Below are 26693 nucleotides of genomic sequence, written 5' to 3'. Positions count from 1 at the left end.
ACAGAAGACATTTAAGAATCAACAAACCTTCCCAATAATTTCTCAAAAGAAAGTAAACTTAAAAATATAAATAGTCTATAATGAGATATAAGCTGAACACTGGACACCACACATGGGGGGCTGGAGTTATAGCTCAGTGGTAGAGTGTTTGCTTAACATGTGTGAGGCACTGGGTTCAATCCTCAGCACCACATATAAATAAATAAGCTAAATAAAGGTATTGTGCCCATCTATAACTAAAAACAAATTTTCAAAAAAATCTGATGATGTGGCTGGGGTTGTAACTCAGTAGTGAAGCATTTGCCTTATACATGAGGCACTCAGTTTGATCCTCAGCATCACATAAAAAAAAAAGGTATTGTGCCCATTATATATATATATAAAATCTGGATGAGCCTAATAGGATGATTTAGACTTATGAAACTAGTCTACCAATGGCCACATGGAATTGCTAGGCTTTACCCATACCAGATTGAGCAGGGATCTAGAAGAATCTTTTTTAAAGGAGCACTCAAGAATATCAGATAGCAAGAACTGCCTCTTGGGAGTAATCACCAACTGACACATTTGAGTTTTTGTTTTTTGTTTTGATTTGTTTTAATCTGTGTTTACATATGTTTCTTGTGCTTCTCCCTGCCCCTAATTCCCAAAAATGAGTTCAGATTTTTCTAAAATGCAAAATTTGTGGTTAAGACAAGTCCAGGTCTTCAAACAATGAGCCAGACAGGAAGGAATAAATACAGATGAAGTGGTGGTACATCTATTTTAGGAGTAACTGCCAACACTGGGACTACAGGACAAAGCCATAAAGGTCTACTAAATCTCAGGGAATGAATGAATTTTTGGAAGAGTCTAAGGAGCAGGGGATCTTCCCAGCCAGACAAACAGACTACAGAATTAAATGCATATGTACTGATTTCATATAGATTAGTACCGTCTACCACCTGGACTGTGACTCTTTGGAAAGCTGACACTGTTTCCATCACAGATGTACTGAGTGCCTAGTATTCAGAGAGGAGACCTACTGTTTAATGAGCTGTGAGTCTGCCATCAGTAAAAACACAATATCAAGACTTTCTATCTCCTAGTAGATACTTGGAAACATTTTTTCCTGATATACCAATTGTTTATTCTCATTGTTCACATGGCCGTGAAGGAAACCAAACTATAGGCTTAAGAGACCAAAAATGAAATTATCTTCTTACCTCTGGAGAAATGGTAAACAAAAGAGTCAGTGTAGGTTTCTTTTGAACATGACTGAACCGTTATAAAATACCAGTTGGTGCTACCCTAGTCTAAGAGAAAAGCTGCACTCTGAAGTATGCCAGCAGAGGAGGTTCTGGAATACAGCACACTCCCCTGTGCTACTCTCAAACTGGAGCAGAAGCATCCCCTATTCCTCCACAACCCGAAACCACCATTGGGGATGAACTTAGAGCCATCCCATCACTACCAAAGCGGCTTTTTTCCCCCACAAGAGGCTTCGGTAGTGCATTATGATTTGCTGCTTCTTTAATAAAATTCCCTAGATATTAATTTGGAGGAAGTAAGAGCTAATAATCTGAGTTCAAAAACTAGCTTTTCTAGCCCAGTGGCTTGGAAGACTGAGGCAGGAGGATGGCAAGTTCAAAGCCAGCCTCAGCAAATTAGTAAGACTCTGTCTCAAAAAATAAAAAGGTCTAGGGATATGGCTCAGTGGTTAAGTGCCCTGGGATTCAATTTCCAGTACCCCCCCAAAAAAAAAAAAAAGCTATTTTCTTAATTTTAATATGGACGATATGAGAGATCACATAATTGGCAATCTTTGTTTTATAGACAAAAAACTAAGACCTACGGTAGTAAAGTCACTTTGCCAAGGTCACAAACTCAGTTTGCGGCAGGTCTCCTGGGTTCCCAGCCAGGCACATTCTATGCCCCATCTTAGAGGAAAGGGTGCTGCCAGATGGGTCCTGGAATTGTGTAGGAATTGCAAATAGCAAATCCCAAAGGAAAGTAGGAAGCTCATTTCTTTGAACAGTCTGCCCACAAAGGACACTTGCTTTAACCTAAGGGTTGAATGGAACTGTAATGAATTTAATCCTTTGCTAGTAAAAGTCAATACAAGTGGTTTAGGCAGTACCTGATTTAATAAATCCAATAAAGAATGCAGCAAAACTCAATGTGATCATGAGATCTACTGAACAGGACCCAGGGAAATGACTATGGGCTTTAGCACAAACTCTAGAAAAAATGAATTCTGTCTTCTCTGGCACCAACTCTAGCTTCCTGAAATAGTAGAACAGGGGCTTTTAAATATTTATTGTCCATATTTGTTTTACAGAGCCCTGCTCCTAATTTATCTTGTATTCAAAGAGTACCCTTGCAGAGGGTATTACTTCACCTTCCTTATTACAAATGCCAACCATTCATTTTTAATGAGCAATAAAAATCATGATAATGTTCTCAGTAAATAAAAGAGTAGTTTAGAAATCAGAAGCAAGAATAAAAGAAACTGACCTAACGACAAGTTTAATCCATTTTAGAACATGAAGAGTAAACTGACTTTTTGTGGTAAAACAACCCAGTTCATAGCAAATAAGTGTCACTATAGGATTTCAGAAAACAAAGAATAAAAATGCTTTAGGACAAAAACAACATGAAAGAGAAAGGGTGGGAGTCCCAGCACAAACAAGGCAATGCTTCTGTTCTAAAAAGGACTGAGATTTTTTTCCTGTGCTGCACATTTAAAAATGTTTCAAAGGGCTGGGTTTTTCTTCCTTCTCTGCTCTATGCTGCCTTGCTCCTGATGCAGAAAGAATATGTAAAAAGGCTAAAAATGTAACTTAAGTGTACCATGAATCAGGAGAGGATACCTCCAAATTTAATTAACAACAAAAAAAGAGCAATGTAAAACTAAAGTCTTACTTTCCCGGATCTGGCGTCTGTGTGCACAGCAACCTCAAAGACTGAAAACTCCCCATAAACACAACTTCACAGTTTGGGTAATAATTTGGAAAGAATAACAATAAAGAGAACACAAATATGTTGAATTTAAAGCCTGCATGACCAAATTTAAAAGATGCAAACTGGCTATAAAACAAATCCATTGCAGCTGCTAACTAATGAAACTGCAATGTTGTGATGCTTGACTATTAATCCAGTGCTTTATTCAAAGACGCCAACAGCACTTGCATTTTAGCTGTCTTTGTAAAAGAGGTGAAAAAGGAAGGTTAGAGCTGTAAAGAAGGTACTAACAAAATAAAAGCTATTTTGTTTTAAAAGAAAGACCTATAAACTTCCACCTCATCTTTACTTCCTGGGCCTCATCTATTTGTGGCTCTGGAATCTCTCTGAAAAGAATCTGGCAGAACAGTGCTTTCATGCATTTAAATTTTATCTTGGTACAACTGCTTCCAATTTCCAGCTCAGGTCACACCTAAATAAGGAGCTTGGTACCTCTTCCTGCACCATCAGCCACAACTGGTACCAAGGAGTCCCTCCTCAGAGAAAGCCACCATTCAAACAGCAAATGTGTTACAAGTCGGGACAATTTTCACCCCAGGTTTTCTAAGGAAAAAATCCCCACATGGAGTTTGCCAGGAGGCCAGTAAGGAGCATACCCACTGTCAAAGGCAACAAAAAGCTTTTAGAAGACTGAGAAACAGAGCCACTAAAGCAGCATCCAAATGTAAACAAGTCTTATGGAAGATTTGCTTTCTTTATCACCTAAAGGTTGGCAGGAAAGGAAGATTATTTGGCTTCACTGCACCTCCTCCTCCATATCTGCTTGGAAAAGAACACACAATTTTAAGAATATAAAGAGAAACTCTGGCTCTCTCAAGAAAGAAGGGGAGAAATATCGCTTGTCACTTATTTCAAATTGAGAACTAAGTCCAGGTTGGGCATGGGCTGGACTCATAAGGAGATAGTAGTTGAGGACCATGCGCCATCCACCTTACCTGGGCATTCGCAGCCTCCTCCTTTGGCTCGGTTTGCCACAGCTGCTGCATAGGAGCGAGCATCCAAGATCAAAAGCTTCTGCGGTTGGATGGCTAAACTCTCTGCTCCTGAAGCATTTGATAGAGAAGAATCTACGGACATCAGGAAGGGGGGATGGGTAAAAACTAAATAAACCTGTGTCTCTGAGAACTGTGAAAACTAGAACCAGAGACACATGTTGTAGTACCAAAAAACTCAAATGAAACCTCCTAACCAGACCTAGATAGATGAACTACTCTTCTTAGTTTATTTTCTATTTTCCCTTCTTATTAAAAGTTGACAATTCATTTTCCAAAACCAACTCCTGAGGTAAACATGGAGATCCACATAGCCCAACCTCTTATATCTCATTTCTACACCTATAGTCCAAAACTTGGTACCTCCCTACAGGAGTATAGATACACTACAAGTCCCCATCACACTCATACTCCATTCTTGTCATGACAGCCAGGCTTGAAACAAAGAGTCTTCTGGTTCTTGGCCAAGACTCAAGACTCCTCAAATAATCCCATCAAATTCTCTTCCAGAAAGCTCTTCTAAAGAAAAGGCCACTTTGGGCTGGCATTGTAGCACAGTGGCAGAGCACTTGCCTTGTACATATGAGGCACTGTGTTTGAGCCTCAGCACCACATAAAAATAAATAAAATACAAATATTGTGTCCATCTACAACTAAAAAAAAAAGATAGAAAGAAAAAGAAAAAAGAAAAGGCCACTTCAAGAAAAGTTTCTCATATACTATAAAACTGCTGCTGTGGGTGCAGGTAGCACCTTATCAAACGAAACAAAAAGTTTGAACCCAGGCGCGCTTAACCACTGAGCCACATCCCCAGCTGCCCCCTAACAGCGCGCTTTTTAAACATTTTATGCAGGGTCTTGCTAAGCTGCTTAGGGCCTCATTAAAGTTGCTGAGCCTTCTTCCCCCTACTCTCCCCGACACACCCCAAACAGATCCTACCTTTGGAACTGAAAACACTTGCCTAGAAAAAATCTGAGATTTCATGAGTCAAAAATTGCTCTTATTTAGGCAGATGGCTCAATAAGCCCACTATCCTTCCTCAGGCTCTTAGTAAAAGAACAGCAACCTCAATAAATCATACTCTGACAGATCTTTTTTCCCAAAGCAGAAATCATACTCACAGTCTACTTTAAGATGCTATTAAAGCCCAAAGTGTTTTCTAATTAGGCAATTATAGCAATTAAAAGGTTAGAAAAATTATTTAGCACTAAAAAGGAATAAAGTTCTGATACATGCTACAACACTGATGAACCCTGAATATGTTATGCTAAATGAAATAAAATAGACAAAAAAGGCCACATATTTTATGATTCCATTTATATTAAAATATCCAGACTAGGTAGATAAAATAGATTGCTGGTTACCCAGGGGTAAGGGCACTGAGGATGGAACAAGGAATGACTGCTAATGGTACAGAATGTCTCTTCCAGGTGATGAAAATGTACTAAAATTGATTGTAGTGACAGTTGAACAACTCTGAATACAGTATACTAAAAGTCATTAAACTGCACATTTTAAAAGTGTGAATTTTACATGGCATAGCTCAATTAAGCTATTTGTTATTGTTATAAAAGTAATCAGTTGGCAGTAAAAATAGCTGGTAAGCAAAAAATTTAAATGTCCCTATTCTATAACTCCAAGGAAAATACTTATGTTTTACTTTCCTTTAAAATTGTTTGTTAAACATGTATAAGCATACACACAAACACATAAATACGACACAGATGGATTTAAATAAAACATACTACTGAATCTATGTTTTTTCCAGGGAACAAAGTGAGAAAGACTATTGTATTTAATCCTAAAGCTCATGAGCAATAAATTCAATTTGGCAATAATCAAATTCCCTGAAACTACCACTTTACTTATAGTTTTTAAATCCTCCCTCACCAGGAGAGACAAATATTGCTAACACCCTGAACTGGCTCATGTGCTGAATGAAGCCAAAGTGGACATAAAATCTCATTGGCCAGGTGTGGTGGTTCACACCTGTAACCCCAGCCACATAGGAGGCTGAGGCAGGAGAATCCCAAGTTTGCAAGGAGGCCAGCTTCAGTAACTTAGGAAGGCCCTAATCAACTTAAGCAAGACCCTGTCTCAAAAAAAAAAAAAAAAAAAAATGGGCTGGAAATGAAGCTCAGTGGTAAAGCAGTACCTCTGGATTCAATCCCTTGTACCAAAAACAAGTAACAACAACAACAACCAAAAAGATAAGATAAGAAAACCTCATTGATTTTTTTAACAATGCCTTGCAAATAACAGGCACTGGGTAACCACTGAGGCAAATGACTGCAAATCTTCACAGAAAAGATTGGTGGGACCTTTCCTGAGCATCCTCTTCCTCCACAATGTTTCCCAGCACTGCCCAAGAGGAACAGTAGATGGCACTTTTCAGTCTAGGTCTTGGATTTTAAGGGTCACTGGCTATATTTCAACTGGACTACTGCTTTCTAAAATGCTTTAGACTTCATGAAAGAGAACTCAAACACTACAGTTAAAACTCACTAATTAAACAGTATTTCTATCACTTTAATAAAGAGGAGGAAAATTATAGAAGTTGAGATAGCCAACACTGAAAGCTTCAATTTTACACAGAAACAACTGTTTTGAAGTATTCCCAATTTATAGGTTAGGCAAGCCCTCTACATGATTAGGAGTTACTAATAATCACCACATGCACAAAATGGGGAGCTGTGAATCGCAATACAGACGGTGCTCTTTGCACCATCTTGCTATGTTAGAGCAATCTGTCTTCAGTTATAAATCCAATTAAGTGTTCTCTCATCACAGCAGGAGAAAGCCCTAATCAGGCATTGGTTCAGCATGGTGCTGTCAAGTAACTGGCTACTGGCAACCTCAGGAATCATTACCGCAAAATACAAAATATAACACACATACATACACACACACACACACACACATATAACATATTTACTGAATTTGGTGTCTGTCATATTCAGAAGCACTCTGCCACCTAGGCTGGTAGAACAGAGAGTGATAGAGTGTCCCAAACATATTTCATGTACCCCTTAAAAAAAAAAAAAAAAAGCTGCCAACTAACCTAGCAACCCAGTTTGGCACTCAGATAAAAGATATATGTTCTCTAGTTTGAGTCATTTACATCAAATAAGAATATTAGTTGAAAAAAAAAAAAAGAATATTAGTTGAGAATGTTTTTCTAAGTTTTATATTCTACAAAGGCCTAAAAATAATGTATAAAGTGCAACATAGCCAACATGCAAAATTCCTTTTTACTTTTATTATATAAAAGTAATTGGAATTCTTATCTAATAAATATGATGTAGATATATAATAAATCATTAGATAGGTAGTGTGTTTCAATGAATATGTAATAATATCTGAAGACATAAGGATTTCTAGTCATTAAACAAAAACTAATGAAATGTGTATCAGGAATTATAAGTTTGCCTTTCTAAAATCAAAAAACAGCTAAATAATATTATAAATCCACTTGATTAACTGGTGTATTAAAAATAGATGATTGTGAAAACACCTAGAAACATGAATAATATTAAATGGAAGAACCACATATAAAACTGTATATCAATGATTACAAGTAAAGACCATTCTTTAATATAGAGTGGGTATAAATATTCCTATATTATAATAGCTGATGTGGTTATAAATAACTTTTTAAATTTCTTTCATATAAATTTTCTGGATTATGATTAGTATACTTTCTTAAGTAAATAGTAAAGAATTAGAAGGTTTATGATGCTTTAAAATTAACCTTCATCTAATTTTACTGTTTCAACACTAAATATGAAGGAGAAATTACAATTTTATTTTTAAGCAAGATTCCAAAACGGTAGTTTTAATCTAAATTTTGTATTTTATATAATATTCAACATAAGTTAAATTTAAATCAACCATAACAAGTTAACAGAAAAGAAATATCAAAATCTATTGCCAAATAAACAAGGTCAATTCATTAAAAAAAAAAAAAAAGATATATGTTCTGGGGCTGGGGTTGTGGCTCAGCAGTAGAGCACTTGCTTACCATGAGCAAGCTGCTAGGTTCCATTCTCAGCACCACATAAAAATAAATAAATAAAATAAAGGTATTGTGTCCAACTAAAACTAAAATATATATATTTTAAAAAGATATATGTTCTGAGACAAAACAACCAGTTCCAGAAAACCTATCTGGATTTACAAAAGCTATACCATGAACTTTCATTTATAATCTTTTGAGAGACTTTCTCTGAAAAACTATAATTAAGAGTTTTCACTTGTATATATACTTTATGGTCTCTACAAAGGGAAAAAAGCCCTAGAGTTCATGCCCTCTAGAACAAATTTTAGAAAAGAAAAAAGGCTTCTTATTTTTATTACACTCTAGTTTTTCTTCAACTAGTATTCTTAGGCTTCTCTGCCAAAAGGAAGATTCAATCACAGCCTTTAACTTAGAAAATGAGAGCACTTCCCCCTTATGTTCAAAGCCAGCAATCCTTGCAAATGCCTGATCTAAAGCAGTTGCTGGCCAGGGCAGTGGCTGGCTGCTTTCCCCATTCTAATGGGACTGATCATTGATTAAGAGTCATAAATCCCTTCAGTTTTTACTGCTCTCCAATTCTTGTGTCATCCTTACCACTTGAGTGATAGGTAAATTTGGTGACCTACTATTTTAGGACTGTCTGAAAATAAGAGTGATGAAAACTGAGATTGAAAACTTAATGGGTTCTGCTGAGCCATAGCAAACATCTTTCCATCTGTACTCAGGGTGAGCATCAGAATTTGCCTTCAATGAACTAAATGAAAATCTGGTTATCTCCATAAGATCTCCACAAGGAGAGAAATCCCTTCCTACAACCTCGATATTTCAGTGGAATGCCTCCTGGCATCAGAGAGTTTCTAACTAATCCATTGACTTGGACCAATTAGTCTGTGAAATGGAAAAATGAAATGGAGAATGCTATAGGATGTAATCATTACTTCCTAGAAATTTTAACATGATAGTGTAAAAACTGAGATAGTCACTGAATTAGAAAAGCAGGGTTCAAGTATACAATCTACAATCTGCTCCAAACATTTCTTAAAGAAGAAGCCCAGTGTTTATAGGCCCTCATTCAGATGTCACAGTACATCTGCAAAGTAAGACCTATCTATCATTCCCCTTCTTCTCATTAGGAAAAGACTGGGGTCAGCTAGGAGACTTACTCAAGGGCACAGCAAAGAATGTCAGAATAGGCTTGACCTCCAGTCTGTGTCTCCAAAACTTGTACTCCATCACCATTCTACCATCTCCTTCTAGAACTTGCATTCCTTGGTTCTCACAGCTTGGATATTTGAAATCTTCAACCAAGTTCAGCCCCACCCTTTTTCTCTAAATGCTCTCTCTCAAAACAAAATTCTTCCTCATGCTAAAGGGTCAATCACAAAGATAATCACAGATGATTCAACACTATTCTCAAGACTCATTTTCTAGGACTCACCTCTCTCAATCCAAAAGCCCTGCTAATATCTAAAGCTAAATGCAGTACCAGCACATGATCTTCTCACAGAATGAACTAGGAAGGATCTTGAAATAACAAGTCCGTCTGCTTTTCTATTAAAATTTTCTCATCAGTGTCAACTGAATCACCAGCTAATGCACAGGATGCATTATCAGTGTGTTACCAGAAAAGCAGCTTTAGCAATAAGGAAGCACAGACTTGCCTGGAAAGTTCTCTGAACCATTCCCTCCCTAGATTAGCAACAGCAGAGACAGCAGACCACAAGTAACGAATGAGAAGTAGCACCAACCAAAGCTGGGGCTAATCCAGCTTACACTTACCTGTAGACAACGGCAGGGATACATTTCCAGGACCTGAAGCTTGCTACACTTTCTAGCTCTTTATCAGTGATCCAGGCAGGCACTATGAGCTCTTGTGGATAACTACACCACATAACCTAATAAGAAAGATGAAAAGGGGGATGGGGAAGGGAGGGAAAGACACTAGGTGAGCCAACACAGAGATTCTGATCATGCTATTACAAAACCACTTAAAAGGCAAGGAGGCGTGAGTTGAGTTTTGGTCTCAATAGAATGAAGCACGATAAATGTTTGCTTATATATCTCTTGGATTGTTGATTTTGATGTTACCTTTGAGAATCTGGCAATCTATCCAAGAAAGCAAGATGTAGGGGAGTTGAGGGGCACTCTCCTTATTTATCATAATTCTCTGTTGTAACAAATACATAGGTAATTTTTATCTACACAAGACCCAATTATTGGGGAGGGGGTTCACCTCTAACAGACCTTTAGTCATTCAGACTTTTGTTGAAGGAAATGTGAAAAAGGATAAAGGTTCACAATTTCAAGTTTCCAAAGACCTCTTATGAGTAATTCATTCTTTGATTTGAACCAAACAGATTGTCCTAATTACAGGTAACAGGAGCAGCCTTGAGTATAAAGAAACAATACCACATGCCAGTGTAGGTGCACACTCAGTCTCCTTGAGAGCTAAGTTAGTAATGTGAATGAGCTAATAATCATAATGTCTATAAAACACACTTCAGAACAAATTATATTCAAGAAGAAAAAAATCTTTTTTTTTTTTTTAAGAGAAGACGTTAGCTGCATGCCAGTCAAGCTGGTGTCACAGGAAGCTGTGTTTCTGATAGGTTTGTATTTACAGGACAGTCTCTCTCTGTGGGTAACCCAATCTTCCTTTTTAACAGCGAAGCTTGCCACAGACTTTAATCCACATCTTAACACACACAAACTCTACCACCTCCACCACCCTCTACTCTAAACTATTCTATGCATTAGAGGAAGAAATAGAAAAATGCACTGGATTGGGAATTGGGGATTTTGATCACTTTGCACCCTTCTCCTTATGATACTCATTTTCTTAATTTCCAGAAGACAAAAGTATCACGAATTAAAAAGCCACTAAACTAAGAAAACAGCTATGATCAAGAGCAGCTATACAAACTTTCTAACACCTACCCCATAAATTTAGCCTGGGACACAATGATCATGATTAATATTCTAACCATGAGCTTCATTCCTTTCATTCTGTTTTAAACTCAAGAGATTTGGCTCTCATTCTTCCTTTTATAGAACTTTACAATGACCCAAAGACTGATTTTAGAGTGGAACTAGTAGACTCAAAGACAAGAAGTTAATTTTTTAAATCCATATTAGGGATTTTGTTTTTAAATAATTAATTGTGTGTGTGTGTGTGTGTGTGAGAGAGAGAGTGAGAGAGAGAGAGAGAGAGAGAGAGAGAGAGAGAGAGAGAGAGAGAGTCCTGCACAATGTATAATGAACCTATTATTTTTCTAATGACCAATATAGGAGCTTTAAAATGCTCGCACGCATTCTTGCGCAGTACCCAGGATTGAACTCAGGGGCACTCAACCACTGAGTCCCATCCCCAGCCCTTTTTTCTTTTATTGAGAGACAGGGTTGCTTAGCACCTCGCTTTTGCTGAGGCTGGCCTTGAACTCGGCAATCCTCCTGCCTCAGGCTCACAAGCCACTGGGATTATAGGCATATGCCTCTGTGCCTAGCTTAATTCAGGTTTCTGACTCACCAATTTTTCTGAACATTATGTTAATGTCCTTTAGGTACTGCATTATCCGGAAGTCAGCCCTTAAGCAAGTACTAGCTGCTCACTCTGAGTAAGCAATTCCATTTTAGAAAAGGGGGGTTATAATCAGCAAAGCCTATAGTAATCTCGGGTTCTAAGGCTCTCCCTTTTCCAGTCTTCACTCTCCTTCTCTGCTGTGACTTGTCACTGAGAATAAGTAAAGATATGACAGACAGATCTGCAGACTGTGATTCTTCAGAACACCCAGGCTTTTAACTCCAAGGGTGAGGTCCATATTAAGAGCTGTATACAGGGGTGGGGTTGTGGCTCAGTGGTAGAGTGCATGTGTGAGGCCCTGGGTTCAATCCTCAGCACAACATAAAGATAAATAAATACAGGTATTGTGTCCATCTAGTACTAAAAATATTTTTTTAAAAAAAGCTGTATACAGTAACAAGCTATAGTTTTTTCAATGAAAAATGAAATACTGTGATGGTCAGACACAAATAGACCAGGAAAATAGCTATCATAAAGTGAGGCAGCTCAAAGAACCAAAGGATGATTAGTGCTGCAAGGAAACTTAAGAAAAGGATATATTAATTTATATTTTCTGGACAATTTTGTTTTACAGAAACTCAGATAACTGAAATCACAGTAGTTAATTGTCTTCTCCCCACCAAAGCACTTACCTGTTTCAAGAAAACAAGTAATAGCTAAATATTTAATAATTATTACATGAATATTTAATGGGGAAATGATTATGATTATGAAGTAACTTTTATATCAACATACTAAAAGACCAGAATATTACTTGTGTCCATTTCATAAGATTTACAATGAAATTACAGTCACAAAAACTAGTTTCTGAAGGTTTTGTCACTGCTTTTCATTGATCCTAATTCTCATGTGATGCCAAGTGAGGATGAGAATAATGCTTACCTACAGGTACACACAATATGATCTAGACATGCATGTGCAAAAACAACAGAGGCCTGGAGGGATAGAAAGGAAGATTCCCGGATCACTTTCCACTCCAGTGGAAGCAACAGAATGAAAGGCTCAAGAAGTACTTTGATGATCGTATAGTTACACTTAATAAATAAAACCATTTCAAAGAAAATTCTGGGTTCAAGTGTTCTTCCACATGAGAATTGGGGTTTCTGCAAAGGTGTTGGTTGTCAAACACAGTTTACAGGGACCCATATAACTCACTTATATTTCTCATTGATGTTAGAAATCCTCCAGGCGTTGTTCATATCAAAACCCATTCGCTCCACTTCATTCTTAAACCTTGACGTTACATGCTCCCCTAGGGACCACAGACAGCAGAAAGGAAAAAATGAATATCATTTTGCAAAACAGAATAAAAGCATGGTTACCTTGTTCCATTACAGTTAAAAATATGTTAAAAGACAGGAATTGTATAAATAAGTCCAAGTTAAGATTTTTATAAAGAAAAAGGAAAGAAATTTAATTTTGAGCAAGATTTGACTTATGTAATCTCTAATATCAACTATGAGGGCAACAGTACATAGCTCATTTTACAGAGAACAAACAGACTGACAGATTAATTATGGCTTATCTCTCTGGCCCCAAAGCACATGTTCCTTCTTTTGACCATACTGGTCACTTTCATACTTCCACACTCAGAGTGACATAATAAATAAAATTAATTAACAAGATCACCAGGAATAATAATGATCTACAATACTTCATTTGAAACCTACTGTGTCTCATTTCAGAACTTGAGAATTTTCTGAATTTTAAGATGGTGCATATATTATACTCTTAGGTTCATGATCTCAACGGGAGCTAATAAAGCATTGATACCTTTTTTTCTTTTTGTATACCAGGGATTGAACTCGGGGACACTCAGCCATTAAGCCACATCCCCAGCCCTATTTTGTGTTTTCTTTAGAGAAAGGGTCTCACTGAGTTGCTTAGGGCCTTGCTTTTGCTGAGGCTGGCTTTGAACTTGCAATCCTCCTGCCTCAGCCTCCAGAGCTGCTGGGATTATAGCCATGCACCACCATGCCCTGCTGAATTTTTTTCCCCCTCAGTGAACTACATGGGTAATTCATACCTCGTGGGATTAATAAAGCTACAAGTAGTTTCCTGTCAGCTCAGATCAGGTCAGGTCAACTCATTGAACAGTAAGAGAAGCCTTTTGGTTTTTAGAGACTTTGAGATTACAGAACTACAGTAGTAGTCATGGAATCCCAATTGCCATTACCCAAATGCACCAGGAAACACAATACTAAACTAAAGTGATTGCTGGGCTCAGTGGCACACATCTGTTATTACAGAAATTTGGGAGGCTAAGACAGGAGGATCCCAAGTTCAAGACCAGCCTCAGCAACTTAGCAAGGCTGTAAGCAACTTAAGGAGACCCTGTCTCAAAATGAAAAACAAAAAACGCCAGGGGTATAGCTCAATGGTAAAATGCCTCTGGTTTCAATTCCTAGTACCCAAAAATAGGTAAAATCTGGCTACTTTGCCCTGATGAATTTGGCTTTTTTCCTCATATGATAACAATAAAGGTAAAAATGAACCTAACATAAAAGTCAGTAAGTCTGAAATATCTTCTTCCCTAAAAACACATTTGCTAGAGAAATAAAATTATTAAAGCAAAAACAAAAACATTAGCAGACCCCTAACATACACAACCTGGTGTTACAGGTTGTAAAATAAATGCTAGTGCGGGCTGAAAGAAATCACAATGACAAATAAAAGCACAAAACAGACTGCTTTGATAATCAAAGCATAAAGCTTTCCTCTCCCTGGGAGAGGAATTACAGAATAGCAAACAGCAATTACTTGAATGAAGGACAATTCTATAAAACTACTTCCCATTTAAACTGCTTTTCTTGAGCTTAGACTAGGTATTATGTGTTTCCTGAAGGAGAACTATAAAAAGATGATGTTAGAGATGCAGAGAGAAATAATAGCTGAATCTGCTCCATTTGGAAAAGTTTTAGAAGCAATGTAGTAGGCTTCCAAATAGGAAAAAGAAGCTATCCAAATGGGGTGCCATCTGTCAACAAATTGAAAGGAATATTGACCATGAAGAACAAAACAGGAAGTCTTTCATTCAAAAATCAAAATCTAAAGGCTGTAAAACTGGCAACTTCCAAATTCAGTAATGAAAGAAAAGATATTTCTCCTTCTTCCTGGTAACAGGTCCAAAACATTGCAAAGGCAAAAATACCTTTATTAAGGATGTTTTACATTAATCTCTCCATCTTAGCCAACATAAAGATCTTGTGATTTAAAAACAATCACTGGCAATAACCTACTATAACTACTAGCAACAATTTGCCACATAGAACCAATAGTTAAAGAAGGGCTTAGAATCACCATCCAGAGCACAAAATTCTGATCTTCACACAGAAAAATAAATACTGATTAATGACCATAGAAAATTTGTTATTTTATGTTATCCTATAAATCAGTGATCTTCACAATCTTTGAAACTGATTATCATGACCCACAATATGAATTACATTGATGTTTACATCACAACGCAGTTTAAAATATTTTTACATTTATATTTTTGAAAGATTTTCACAAACAATACCCTTACCATGTGTGTGATGCATTTTGACATTTCTCATTTTAATTCATTTCTTTACAATTTGATTTCATGACCTATTAGTGAATGCTTTTTTAAAAAAAATCTGGGCTGGGGTTGTGGCTAGTAGCAGAGCACTTGCCTCGTTCAATCCTCAGCACCACATAAAAATAAAAAAAAGAAATTAACAGCAGATCTTATAGACAAGAGTAATTCAGCTTTTGAAATTTGTGTTAAATATTCACTATGTTTATTTAGCCAGAAAAGTGAATAAAACATATTATATTCCTCATAAGAATTTCTACCTCAGCATTCCCATGTCTTAATTTATTCAACATTGTATACATTGAAATATCAGAACTTATTTTAAATACTGTGACCATAAGGTTTTTGTTTGACTTTATATTTCCATTTCAACTCTTCCTGTCTGCTTCCTTCACTCCCAAATGGGGATCTGTCTCTTGTTAATGCTTAGTATTTCTTATACCACAATTATAGACAATCCAACATTTTTCGTTTCACTGGAGATAAAACTTACTTTAAAAAATAAGTTCCCTCTATCATAATCACAGAATCAATCTACATTCAAAAAAATTCTTCCCCCCAAAATCTAGCTCATTGGATGATACTAGGTATTAAAACCCACAATACACACATGTCAAAGGCCTAGGATAAAAGAGATAGGCTCTTACCCAGCATGTGAGGAAGCAAACCCTACCAGACTCAGAGGGGTAAAAACTACATCTCCAAATTTTCAAATGTGGAGGGAAGAATCACCCTTTTATATGTACAGAGATCCCAGAGAGTCCTCTAGGTACATACTTCCTGGGCTGTATTCAAGCCTGGATAAGACTGAGACTTATATGCTGTTAATGGAAAAACAAGAGGCACTTAATGGGCATTTCTCACCTGATGCTAAACTAGTAGTTGAACTGCCCAATCATCTGTCAAAAGACTCTAGACTAATGCTCTAATACAGAGCCATCACCGAGAAGCCAGCTGCAGTGAGGAGCAGGAAGCTGAAAGACATGGGAGAGAAGCTAAAGCTTTGAATCCACTCCTTGTATAAAGTGTGAGATGGGGCTAAGGACAGAATCAAGGGTTTGGTAAAAACTTTTACAGGTTTCACCACTGAACTCCAATAGCAATGCTAAGACTTTTTCCAAAGCTGATTAAGACCTAGAGTTATGGCCACAGTATCGTTGGCTTAACTAAAATTTATATTAGTACCAAGATAATCGTGTGTTTTGGCCATTTTCCTCCTCTCTGATACATTCTATTCTTAACAAGCTAGGTGCAAAGAACTGATAAAAGGCTTTATTAACTGCTGAAAGACTATTACCTCTCAGGCTATGCTTGTGATCTCACATATTGAGGAAGATTATACAAAGGCATCACTTTAAAAAATCTCAAGTGTTGTCTCACCTTTCAGATGACTTCTTAGAATGTGGCTGTCTGGTATGCTCATAAACGGTGAGTAATGAATGCTGTAGCCACAACCAACACTCAACAATAGTGGGTGGAGACAGGAGAACTAGGTGAACTGGCTTTTAAAAATACCACGAGTATTCTGTTTCTTATTGAAAGCAAATTTTTCTTCTGTAGTCCATAGTGAAAATACATAAAAGGACAAAAGCCATAATACAACACACTTAAGGTCACTAAAATACAATAACATTCCATGTGAGAGGGGCAGGTTGATTTCAGCACGGACCCTGTGTCTTGGGAAGGAACAAAGTGTAACCTTTACTCAGAGAATCTCCAACATTGGTTATGACAGCATTACCTTGTAAGTTGCATAACTTTCAAAGAGTCTTCACAAGCATTGCTCATAGGAGGCACCCAAAACATTTACTGAACTGAACTCTGTAGCATTAAAAGATTTGCTCTTTAGGACATCCAGCTGAATCAGTACGGACAGGAAGAGTATGAATATCCCAGTTTGAAGAACAAAGGAGACCCAAGTGCAGAAAGGATGAATGACTTATCTGATATTATTTTCAAATAAATAGTATAGGTTTAAATTCAGGTTTTCGAACTCCAAAATCAGAACTTTACCACTTACATGTATAATAAGCCTGTGGGAAGACAGAGGACACTGTAGATATCTCTAAGTCCTGATGGCCAAGAAACCAGACATTATCAGGAAGAGAAGAACTTGGGGACCCCTCTTAAGGCAAAGCCACCCATAATTAAAAAGAGTGGGGTTCTGACTTAGCACATGTTAGGAATACCCTAAGAGTTGGCTTAAATACAAAAGAAACTGAAAGTATCAAGGGAATAAATAAATCTTCTTAAAAAGATGAGGACTTGGGGCTGGGGTTATGGTTCAGTGTAGAGTGTTTGCCTAGCACGTGTGAAGCACTGGATTCAATTCTCAGAACCACATCTAAATAAATAAACTAAATAAAGGTTCATTGATGATTAAATTTATTTTTTTTAAATGAGGACTTTTCAGTGAAAGCAAAGGACAGAAGAAAGTAAGCCTTATTGACAAAAGCTGACAACCCCAAATTGGGAAATGTCTCTTTAGAGTTAGGGATCCTAAACAAATCACAATTCTTATATAACATTATGAAGTATGATGCACTCTTAAATAAATTTATTATCCTAGGAGATGGTGGAAACTAAAAATTTCATAAATAAGAGGCAATGATTAAAAACTCAGAAAACATACCACATAAGATTTGTACAGTTTGTTTCCTGTAAACTTTACCATTAAAATCCTCCAAACTTGAAAAGAGCCATAAACAAATCCAAAAATAAATTTAAAATGACAGCATCTCAAGAAAAATGAAAAACAGGAAAAAGAGGGGGCACCTATCAAGAAAGGAAAGTAAGAAAATTTCAAGGTGGGGACTGTTTCTTGTGAATGACTGGGTTCCACTAGCCTACAAAGGCTCAGTAGACTTTGGATTCTGAGGCTGCCCCTGAGGCTCCATGAGGGTAGGTACCTCTGTTCTTCACACTAGGTAGCCATAGCACCCCACACCTTGGCTTTCAATAACTGAGGACTGGTTTTAAGTCCTACCTTGCTTACTGACTAGTAGGAGAACATGGCAACAGGTTTTACCTTTAAGCTCCCCATTTCTTGTGTTTCTTTCCTTTTTCTGAGTCTCCATTTCTTTGGCTCCTAAAACAAGGATACCAACCTATCCTGCCTGATTGATGAAGTCATAAGAATCAAGCAAAAGTATATATCAAACATCATTTAAAGTAAGACAAGGCTTATGTTTGTCATAAGCCTTTTGATTAAACAGGACAAGAATCTGAACCAAAAGCTTCCCTTCCATCATTGATGGGTCAGGATACAAAGTAATATAAACATAGACCCTTTAGCCTCAAATGTTTTAAATGACCAGGGCAGACACCGAAAATTGAAGATTCAGTATTAAAACTTCAGGTTTAAAGAAAAAAGTCCCAAAAGTAAGGGAGCTTACAACTTTCCACTGCTTTTAAATTCAAGACACACTGAAGAGTTGTTGTTGGACCACCAAAGTTCCACTTATGGGAGCATAACATTTACAGAAAACTGCATGCAGAGAAATAACATGATCTTGGTCAAAGCCACATCAGAGGGAGAAAGAAACTGGAAGAGACAAGGACTATATGAGGATTCAGGAAATCTGGGTTTTAGTACTGGCTCAGCGTTTCTGTATTTGTCAGTGAGGAAGACAAATTTGCCTTTCTGGATTTCTTGTTTCTTCATCTTTGGGCAGAAAGGGGAAACTACTGCTAATTTATGCCTTGAAAATTCTATGAGAGCAAAAAGCTATTTTGTATTCCCTATTCGCAAACCTGTGTACCTCTATTCATGCTACTTGCCCTCTAATGTTCCCCATTCTCTAATCAATGAGCACCTATTCAACCTTCAAAGCCTACTCAAAAGCCTTTTTTTTTGGACTGGGGATTGAACCCAGGGGTCCTTAACCACTGAGCCACATCCTCAGACCTTTTTTATATTTTGTTTAGAGGCAAGATCTCCCTGAGTTCCTTAGGGCCTCACTAAGCTGCTGAGGCTGGCTTTGAACTCATGATCCTCCTGCTTCAGTCATCTGAGTCACATTACAGGTGTGTGCTACCTCACCCGGCTCAAAAGTCATTTTAATGTGAAGTCTTCCCAAACTTATACACAAAACTCACAACTCCCTTCAAATGGGATTCCATAATACCCATGAACCTTATTATAGTTGCTTTTAGGTATAGAACACAATACCAAATCTTTTATTCTTCCCTTCCCCTGACAACAATATGTTCTTAAAAGGATTAGAAGAAAATAGGCACCTGCTATGATCCATAAAATATACATTGATTGGAATATAAGAGTACTAAGACCCCCCATTTTGTATTAAGGTTACCTCCAGCCCCATTTTAGAAAGGGTTACCTGGTCTGCACAGGTCTCCATGTTGCTCTTTTTCACTGGCATAGACCTCCATGCACCAAGCATGGTATGCAAATGAGAAGAGATCTTCTTTTTTAGCAGGTGGTCGGATTGCATTGTTCAGTCGATTAAGCCAATCTTGACACTGTTCAAAGGTTGAGAACTGACACCTTTGTAAAGTCAAACAAGTACGAATATAATCAGATGACAGCTGACTATGAAATCTAAGAAAAGGCACCATTTTGAGAGTGTCTATTTATAGTGAAGTACTAACTGAACAGAAAGCATCAAAGGCAATCATTTACATATTCACTACTGTTTATAATAAAAAAAACAGTTCCAAAAATTTTTAGCCAGCAGTGCAAAATATCAAAAAGATGAGAGCTTGGGGCTGGGATTGTGGCTCAGCGGTAGAGTGCTCGCCTCGCACAGGCGGGACCCAGGTTCGATCCTAGCACCACATAAAAATAAAGGCATTGTGTTGTGTCCATCTACACCTAAAAAGTAAATAAATATTAAAAAAAAGACGAGAGCTGGACATTGGAAAATCTGATAATCTAATGAAACTTCTCCTTATAAGGATTAATTATAATAATTAAAATAAAATTGCAGTTATTGTCTTTCAGAATGAGATTTCATTCTACTTCTTCAATCAGTATTATGGTTGTCCCTTTCAAGAAATATATTTTGAAGAGTCCTTTTAGTTTGTTATGACATTTTAGGCTAAGGTTAAAAAAACAAAACAAAACACAAATACTACTTTTAGCCAGCTAGGGAGTAATCAAAATTTGTCTGTTTAGCAATGAGGACAAATCAGCATGTCTGGATACAAATAAGACAGATTACATTGAAATTTTCAGCTGTGAACATGCACAGAACAAAACAAATTCTATCTTATCAATTGCAATTTTCGTTATGTACAATTACGAAGTCAAAATAATAAATGCAAACTGTTTTTTTAGCAATTAAGTATTTGAGGTTTAAGACTGAGTAATTAATAAGCAAACTTTGTAAAACTATGAATGATAGTCACTATCATCATAAGTAAACCAAATCTCACTGGCTAACATGCAACTTCAATATTTACTTGAAAACTAGTAAGGACAGCATTTATACCTCTTCCTTGTCCCAATCAATCTGACTCATCGACATGCTGACATACAATGCTTATTGGTATCTCAAAACAGGTCAAAGGGATAAAATAGACATGTTCAGAATTTAAAATTTCTAGAGCTACTAAATTTAAAAGGCACATTTCAGATATCATTCTGCAACCATTATAGTTAAAATTAGATGAGATAAAAATAATCAATGAGTGGTAAATTTATGGAGAAGTTTTGATGAGAAGCAAGACATTTTCTCAGAGTGTTTCCCTAGACTATATTAGTTGTAAGGAAGAAAATATAGAAATTACACAGAAATCAGATGACGGCTTGATTGAAATAATCAAAATTCACCAATGAGGGACAAGTAGACTGTTCACCTCTGGATGTAACACAATAATGCCCTGAAAAGGACACAATATAAAATTCCAACTGAATACACAGTATTCCAGCTGGGAATGTATAACATCAATTTAATCTCGATGAAACCTAGGACAAACACAAAATAACAAACATTCTATTAAAAGAAAAGACCATATTCTTCAAAATGTAGATGTCACAAAAGACAAGGAAAGGCTATTGTGGAAAATGTTCCAGATTAAAAGAAGGCTATTGAATTATGGCAACTAAATGTATTTATTATCTGAGCTACACTGGATTCCCACACTGAATGAGGTGGGTCAACTATCAAAATTGGAACATGGATTTGGGGCTGGGGTTGTGGCTCAGTAGCAGAGCGCTCGCCTAGTACGGGTGAGGGACTGGTCTCTATCCTCAGCACCACATAAAAATAAATTGATAAAAATAAAGGCATTGTGTCCACTTACAACTAAATTTTTTTTAAAAAAGGGAACATGGATAGTAGTCTGGATAACAGTATTACCAATGTAAAACTGTGATGTTGAGAATGATACCATGGTTATGGAAGAAAACATCCCTATTCTTAAGAAAGCACTCTAAAGTATTTTGGGATTAGAATCATGTTTAGGTCATTTACTCTCAATTTGTTCAGGAAACTCTCCTCCCCTCCCACACTCCCCCCCACCACCAAAACACACACACATCATAATACTCAGAAGTGTTCTGGGAATGATAAAGCAAACTGGGGTAAAGTGTTAACTACAGGTGACTCTGTTGTTCACCTGTTGTACTATTCACCTTTTATGCTGTTTTTATTTTTGCACTTTAAAAAACTTGAAATTATTTCCAAATGAAAAACAAAGCATTTGTCAACATAAGCAAAATATTCAAAAAAATATTGTAGGAACTACTCAGAAAATATTCCTAACAGTGCTTACTTTCAAGAAGATATTTTGCCACATTTACCAAACCATATATTCATTTTTTAAGGTGTAGATGGACACAATATCTTTATTTTGTTTGTTTGTTTGTTTTTACGTTGTGCTGGGGAATGAACCCAGTGCCTCACCCATGATAGGCAAGCACTCTACCACTGAGCCACAACCCTGGCCCCTTCATTCTTTAAAAAACATTTTCCACACAAAACAAGCTGCACAAACGTACCTTATAACTTTGCAGTCTTTGCAAGTCAAATGAAGCTGAAATATATCTCGGCATTCAACGCTTTCTATAAGCTGTAATGGAACCTGTAATTTAAAAAGATGAAGTCCCTTAGTCAAAAAGGTTCTTCAATGTGCCCAGCAAGACTGATTAGAAAGATCTCCAGTGGGAAGAAGCAAAAAAACCCTATAAATTTAGCAGAATTAATAGTACCCAAGTGATCAACTACAAAGTGAATTAGGGCTTTCCTTATTCTACATAAATAGCCTCAAGCCATGTCATGGCAAGGGGAGGAACAAAGGGGAGGAACCACCTCTGGAAAAACAGTGTAATTATGTCACTTGAACATCAAACTCACAAGCTCATCTCTCAAAGTACTACTTCTACAGTTTGTTGCTGCCTATGATTTGCAATGACACAGAAACTGAAGGGTACTGGAGTAATAGCCCAGTCTTGCTTATAATAAAGAATCACAGAACACAGTGCAAGTGAGACTCTATTGGAATATTGACAAATGGAGTGGGCTTATGGCTCAGTGGCAGAAAGGAGGCTTGTGAAAAAGCTGGAAGTCTGAACTGCCTGTAGGTTGAAAAGAAGAGAGGACAGGACAGTAGCTCCTGGTCCAGCTCTCAGCTCAGCAGGATAGACCCACAGGAATCAGAAGGAAGGGAGAAGGTCACACAGTGGTCAAGACAGTAGGTACAACTTGCTTCAAAAGACCAGTTGAAGAACCCTGTTTGCCAAGTAGGGCTTGAGAGATCTGAGCAGGCTGTAATGGTTCTTCCCCTGAAGATCTGATCAACAGAGTGTACTTGAACACAGGTGTTGTGAGAAACTGCAGCCGATGTGGCTAAAATTCTTTCAAGACCTGTACATCTAAGAAGGAAAAGAAATCAAAAATGTCAGTAGAGATAAATTATAAAGAAGGAACATGGAGATTAGAAGATACAGATTAGAAGATGATACTGATTTGTTCTCAGGCCAGTCCTTTTGGTGCCCTGTAATAGACTCTCATCACTTTATTTATTGATTAAATGTACTCCAACTATACATTTAGATACTGATGGCTTAAAAAGTGTACATCTGACACTCAAGACCAATTTGTTGGATTCTCATTCCACCTTGCCCACTCACCCCCAACCCCACTCCCGCCCCCACCCCCACAAAAAGTGGCTAGCTGACAGGCAAATGAGAAGCCTGAATTCTAGGCTTGTTTTTCTAAAATTTTACCAATTAAAAATTTGCCTGCTTCCTGGCTTCCTTGAATGAACCTCCAGACCCCTTATATGCCACCAGCCTCTGCTTTCTAAAATTTCAGATGGTCACAATTTACTAGGTCTCATGTACAAGACCTGGGGTGAAGTGATAGTTTTAAAAATCGACACGGAGAGGCTGCTCTCCCAGAAGTCACCTGCATCCCAGGTCCTCTTCAATTGCCTTTCCTTATAGCTAGAAAAGGTAAAAAACACTTATGCTATTAGCTGTTGGGAGAATGTTCTCAGCCTGTGCTACATTATTACAAACAATAGACAAGTTTTACATTTCTACTATTGGACCAGAGCCCAAGGGCCTGAGTCCAAACTCCCAGAATAAGAATTAAAACCCCCCAGAGCATGCAAAATATCTGCTACCTAAAGTGCATTCAATAAAATTTGTATGAATCTTAACATTGCAGTTGTAAAGAATAATAATAAAAATGTTGGTTCTATGTTTCAAATCAGATTAGAGATACTAGACAAGACACCAAAACCAACAATGTGTTCTCAAGTCAGATATACAGAAAAGCGGATTTTAATACTCATGCAAACTAACACATGCAGGGGAGTTTAATATGTAGCAAGAACAAGGACATTTAAAAGAGAAACACCTAATTTTGTATCAATAAATGCTTCTTTTTTTCACTTCTCTGTTTATCCTCTCTGATTTGTCCTCTCTTCCTCCTAAAAAGGCAGAATTTGTCACCTTTTCCTCTTTGACATTCAACTATACTGTTTTTTCTACTTTAAGACCTACCACATGGCTCTAGTTTTCTTAACATTTCTCACCTATGGAAAGGATCTCTTGCCATTTCTATGACTAAACATATGCACTACTCAACCTCATAAACAAAGAATCAAATTTTCAAGCCCAGTCTATTTCCTAGCCCAGGTTGGTTGAAATATACTATAAGCAAGCAGCAAAGTCTGGGTTAGAATTCCACGCTGCCTTTTAACCCAGGTTCCTTCGACCACATATGGTGTGACTTTCTTTCTTCCCCTAAGACTGACTGCCCTTCTGTTTAATACGAGATTTCCTTCACTTTACTTCCAAAAACAAAAATTTGGTTTCTCCACCAGGGATCATCAGGAGAAAAACAGAATTTAAAACAAAGATTCCTCAGAGGCAATTCCATCTGCAAAGGAAATAGAAAATCACTTTCAAACCTTCTCCAGACCAATGATTCGATGTTTCAAACAACTCATTTTCTTTTTGCTTCTTTCTCTTCCATCTTCTACTTGTCAGGTAATTCTATCTTTTTATACTGCATTTGGTCTAACAAATTACACCAAACTCATGCTCAAACAATGCATAAAACACTTGGTACTGTTAATCAAATCCTCAAAAGGCCCAAAGTTACACTTTACAGGCACCAAAATCCAAGAGCATCAATCCACAAAAGCAAAAAAGAAGCAATTTAAAAATTTAATAGACATACATAGGTATTAAAGACCCACAGTACTGTCATATTCATGAGGGATCTGACATCATCATACTCTAGTTTAACTCTTGAATTCATTCTTTGTGTGTGTGTGTATGTGTGTATGGCATGCATGTGTATTATTTTCAAGCACCAGGATTTAGAAGTGGAATAATTTCTACCTTTTTAAAAACAAGCACTCTTTTCATAATCTGAATGAGAAGTATTAATTTGTACATATGAAGTAAAACTGACAATAACACAGTAAAAATAATAATTCTAATGATAAAATATAAAATAAAATGGAATATCTAGGCACCCAATCTAATCAGAGGAGGAAAAATACATATATGCAAGCTATCTCCTTCCAGCCCTCATTTCAGATGCCTCAACTATTATATGAATGCTAAGCCAAAATATACTTAAGTATTAACAATAACCTCCTCCTGGTAATATGGGGAATGAAGGTGATTGTTGAAGGAAAATGCAAAGAAGTGCAAAGAAAAGGTGTTCTAAACTACTATACTTTCACACTTTTCCTAACAGGCATTGACAGATCGACTTGAAAAATGGAAGTTTAATGTCCTCTTAAATACAAATGTTGATTTTACAAATTATTTCTGGCTAAAACTCAGATTACATTTCCATCACTTACGTATAAACTGAGGACCTTAATCTTCACCCCACAATCTGTTCTCATCAAAGCATACCACTAGAACAGGGAAGCAAATCATGCAGAGAATACACATTTTGCTGATTTGCAAAGTGTACATCTGACACTCAAAACCAATTTGTTCCAAGCACAGGTACAGTAAAACCTAGGATTCTCATGCTACTTACTGGGATTTCAGAAGCAGCACATTGAGAAGCAGTCTATTGAATTATACAACAAAATTTTTTTAAACTTTCATAAATTCCACTTGAACATTTCTCTGTTTATATATTATCTAAGTTTCAAAGAAATATACCTGCATATATGTAAAAATATAGTTTTGGAAAAAAACTAAGAATGGAAGCAATTCATACCTTAAATGTTACAAACGAACTCTATTACAGAGATTGTTTACCCTAGGAATTGGAACCTTGATATTTAGTGAATATGTGTAGATTAAGGTAATGATGTTCATGGTATCTAAATATACTGACACATTTTACTCAATGTGCTGTGAAATTACAAAAGAATACATGATACCAGGTAGCTTTTTTAAACTTGATGGCAAGTCATTTTCTAAAGTGCTAAATGATGTAAAGTGGGGCATGCTACAACACAGAAAGGCACATTTAGATACTGATGGCTTAAAGATTATTACATCCAAATCAAACATATTTAACAGGGGTTTCTTGATCTCCTATATTTTACTAAAGTATTTATTTGCTGAGGAAAGGACAAAGGGAGGGAGATGAGAAACAACACTATCAATAACCCTCTGATCTCCACCCACGTCTGATGCAGGAGAAGTCATTATTTCCTGGAATAACTTGAGGTTCCAAAAATCTAATGCTATGATGAGATTAACATATTAGTATGGAGAAAGGCTGATCTATCTAAATAGGAAGTGTTTATAGACACTACAATGTCAAAATATTTTTGCACAACCATCTTTTTGTGCAAAGCCATTATTTTGGGCTTTTAAGTGGCATGTAGGCTCTAAGCCTTAGAATTATAATGCTAGAGAAAACATGTATATGAGGAATTGGGTCCAAAAGTAAGAGCAGTGGTAAGTTTCCTTAAGCATAATACTTCATCTGTAAAAGGGACCCACAATTCCAGTAAACAACCTACACATAGAGCTACTATTTGAGACAAAAACCACACATACACACAAAATATACAGGCCTATTCCCATAGCAATACATTGTTTTAAAATGAACTATAAATTCAAAAAGGGGAAAAAATTGCTCA

General features: G+C 36.8%; 1 protein-coding gene across 1 annotated transcript in view; it reads right to left on the bottom strand.

The window, feature by feature from the left end:
- LOC124081087 (myotubularin-related protein 3-like) overlaps nt 1–26693 on the bottom strand; it is a 60516-nt gene that overhangs the window by 14334 nt on the left and 19489 nt on the right. Inside the window, 8 exon segments of the mRNA XM_058573566.1 lie at nt 2905–2989; nt 3939–4070; nt 9177–9295; nt 9793–9896; nt 9899–9908; nt 12749–12845; nt 19493–19659; nt 22117–22199. Of these exon segments, the coding sequence (XP_058429549.1) occupies nt 2905–2989; nt 3939–4070; nt 9177–9295; nt 9793–9896; nt 9899–9908; nt 12749–12845; nt 19493–19659; nt 22117–22199 (797 nt within the window).

The sequence above is a fragment of the Marmota monax genome, unplaced genomic scaffold (assembly GCF_021218885.2).
Source record: "Marmota monax isolate L192 unplaced genomic scaffold, Marmota_monax_Labrador192_F-V1.1 WCK01_AAM20220418_F8-fsc01272, whole genome shotgun sequence".
NCBI lineage: Eukaryota > Metazoa > Chordata > Mammalia > Rodentia > Sciuridae > Marmota > Marmota monax.
This window is presented reverse-complemented; position numbering and strand designations above follow the sequence as displayed.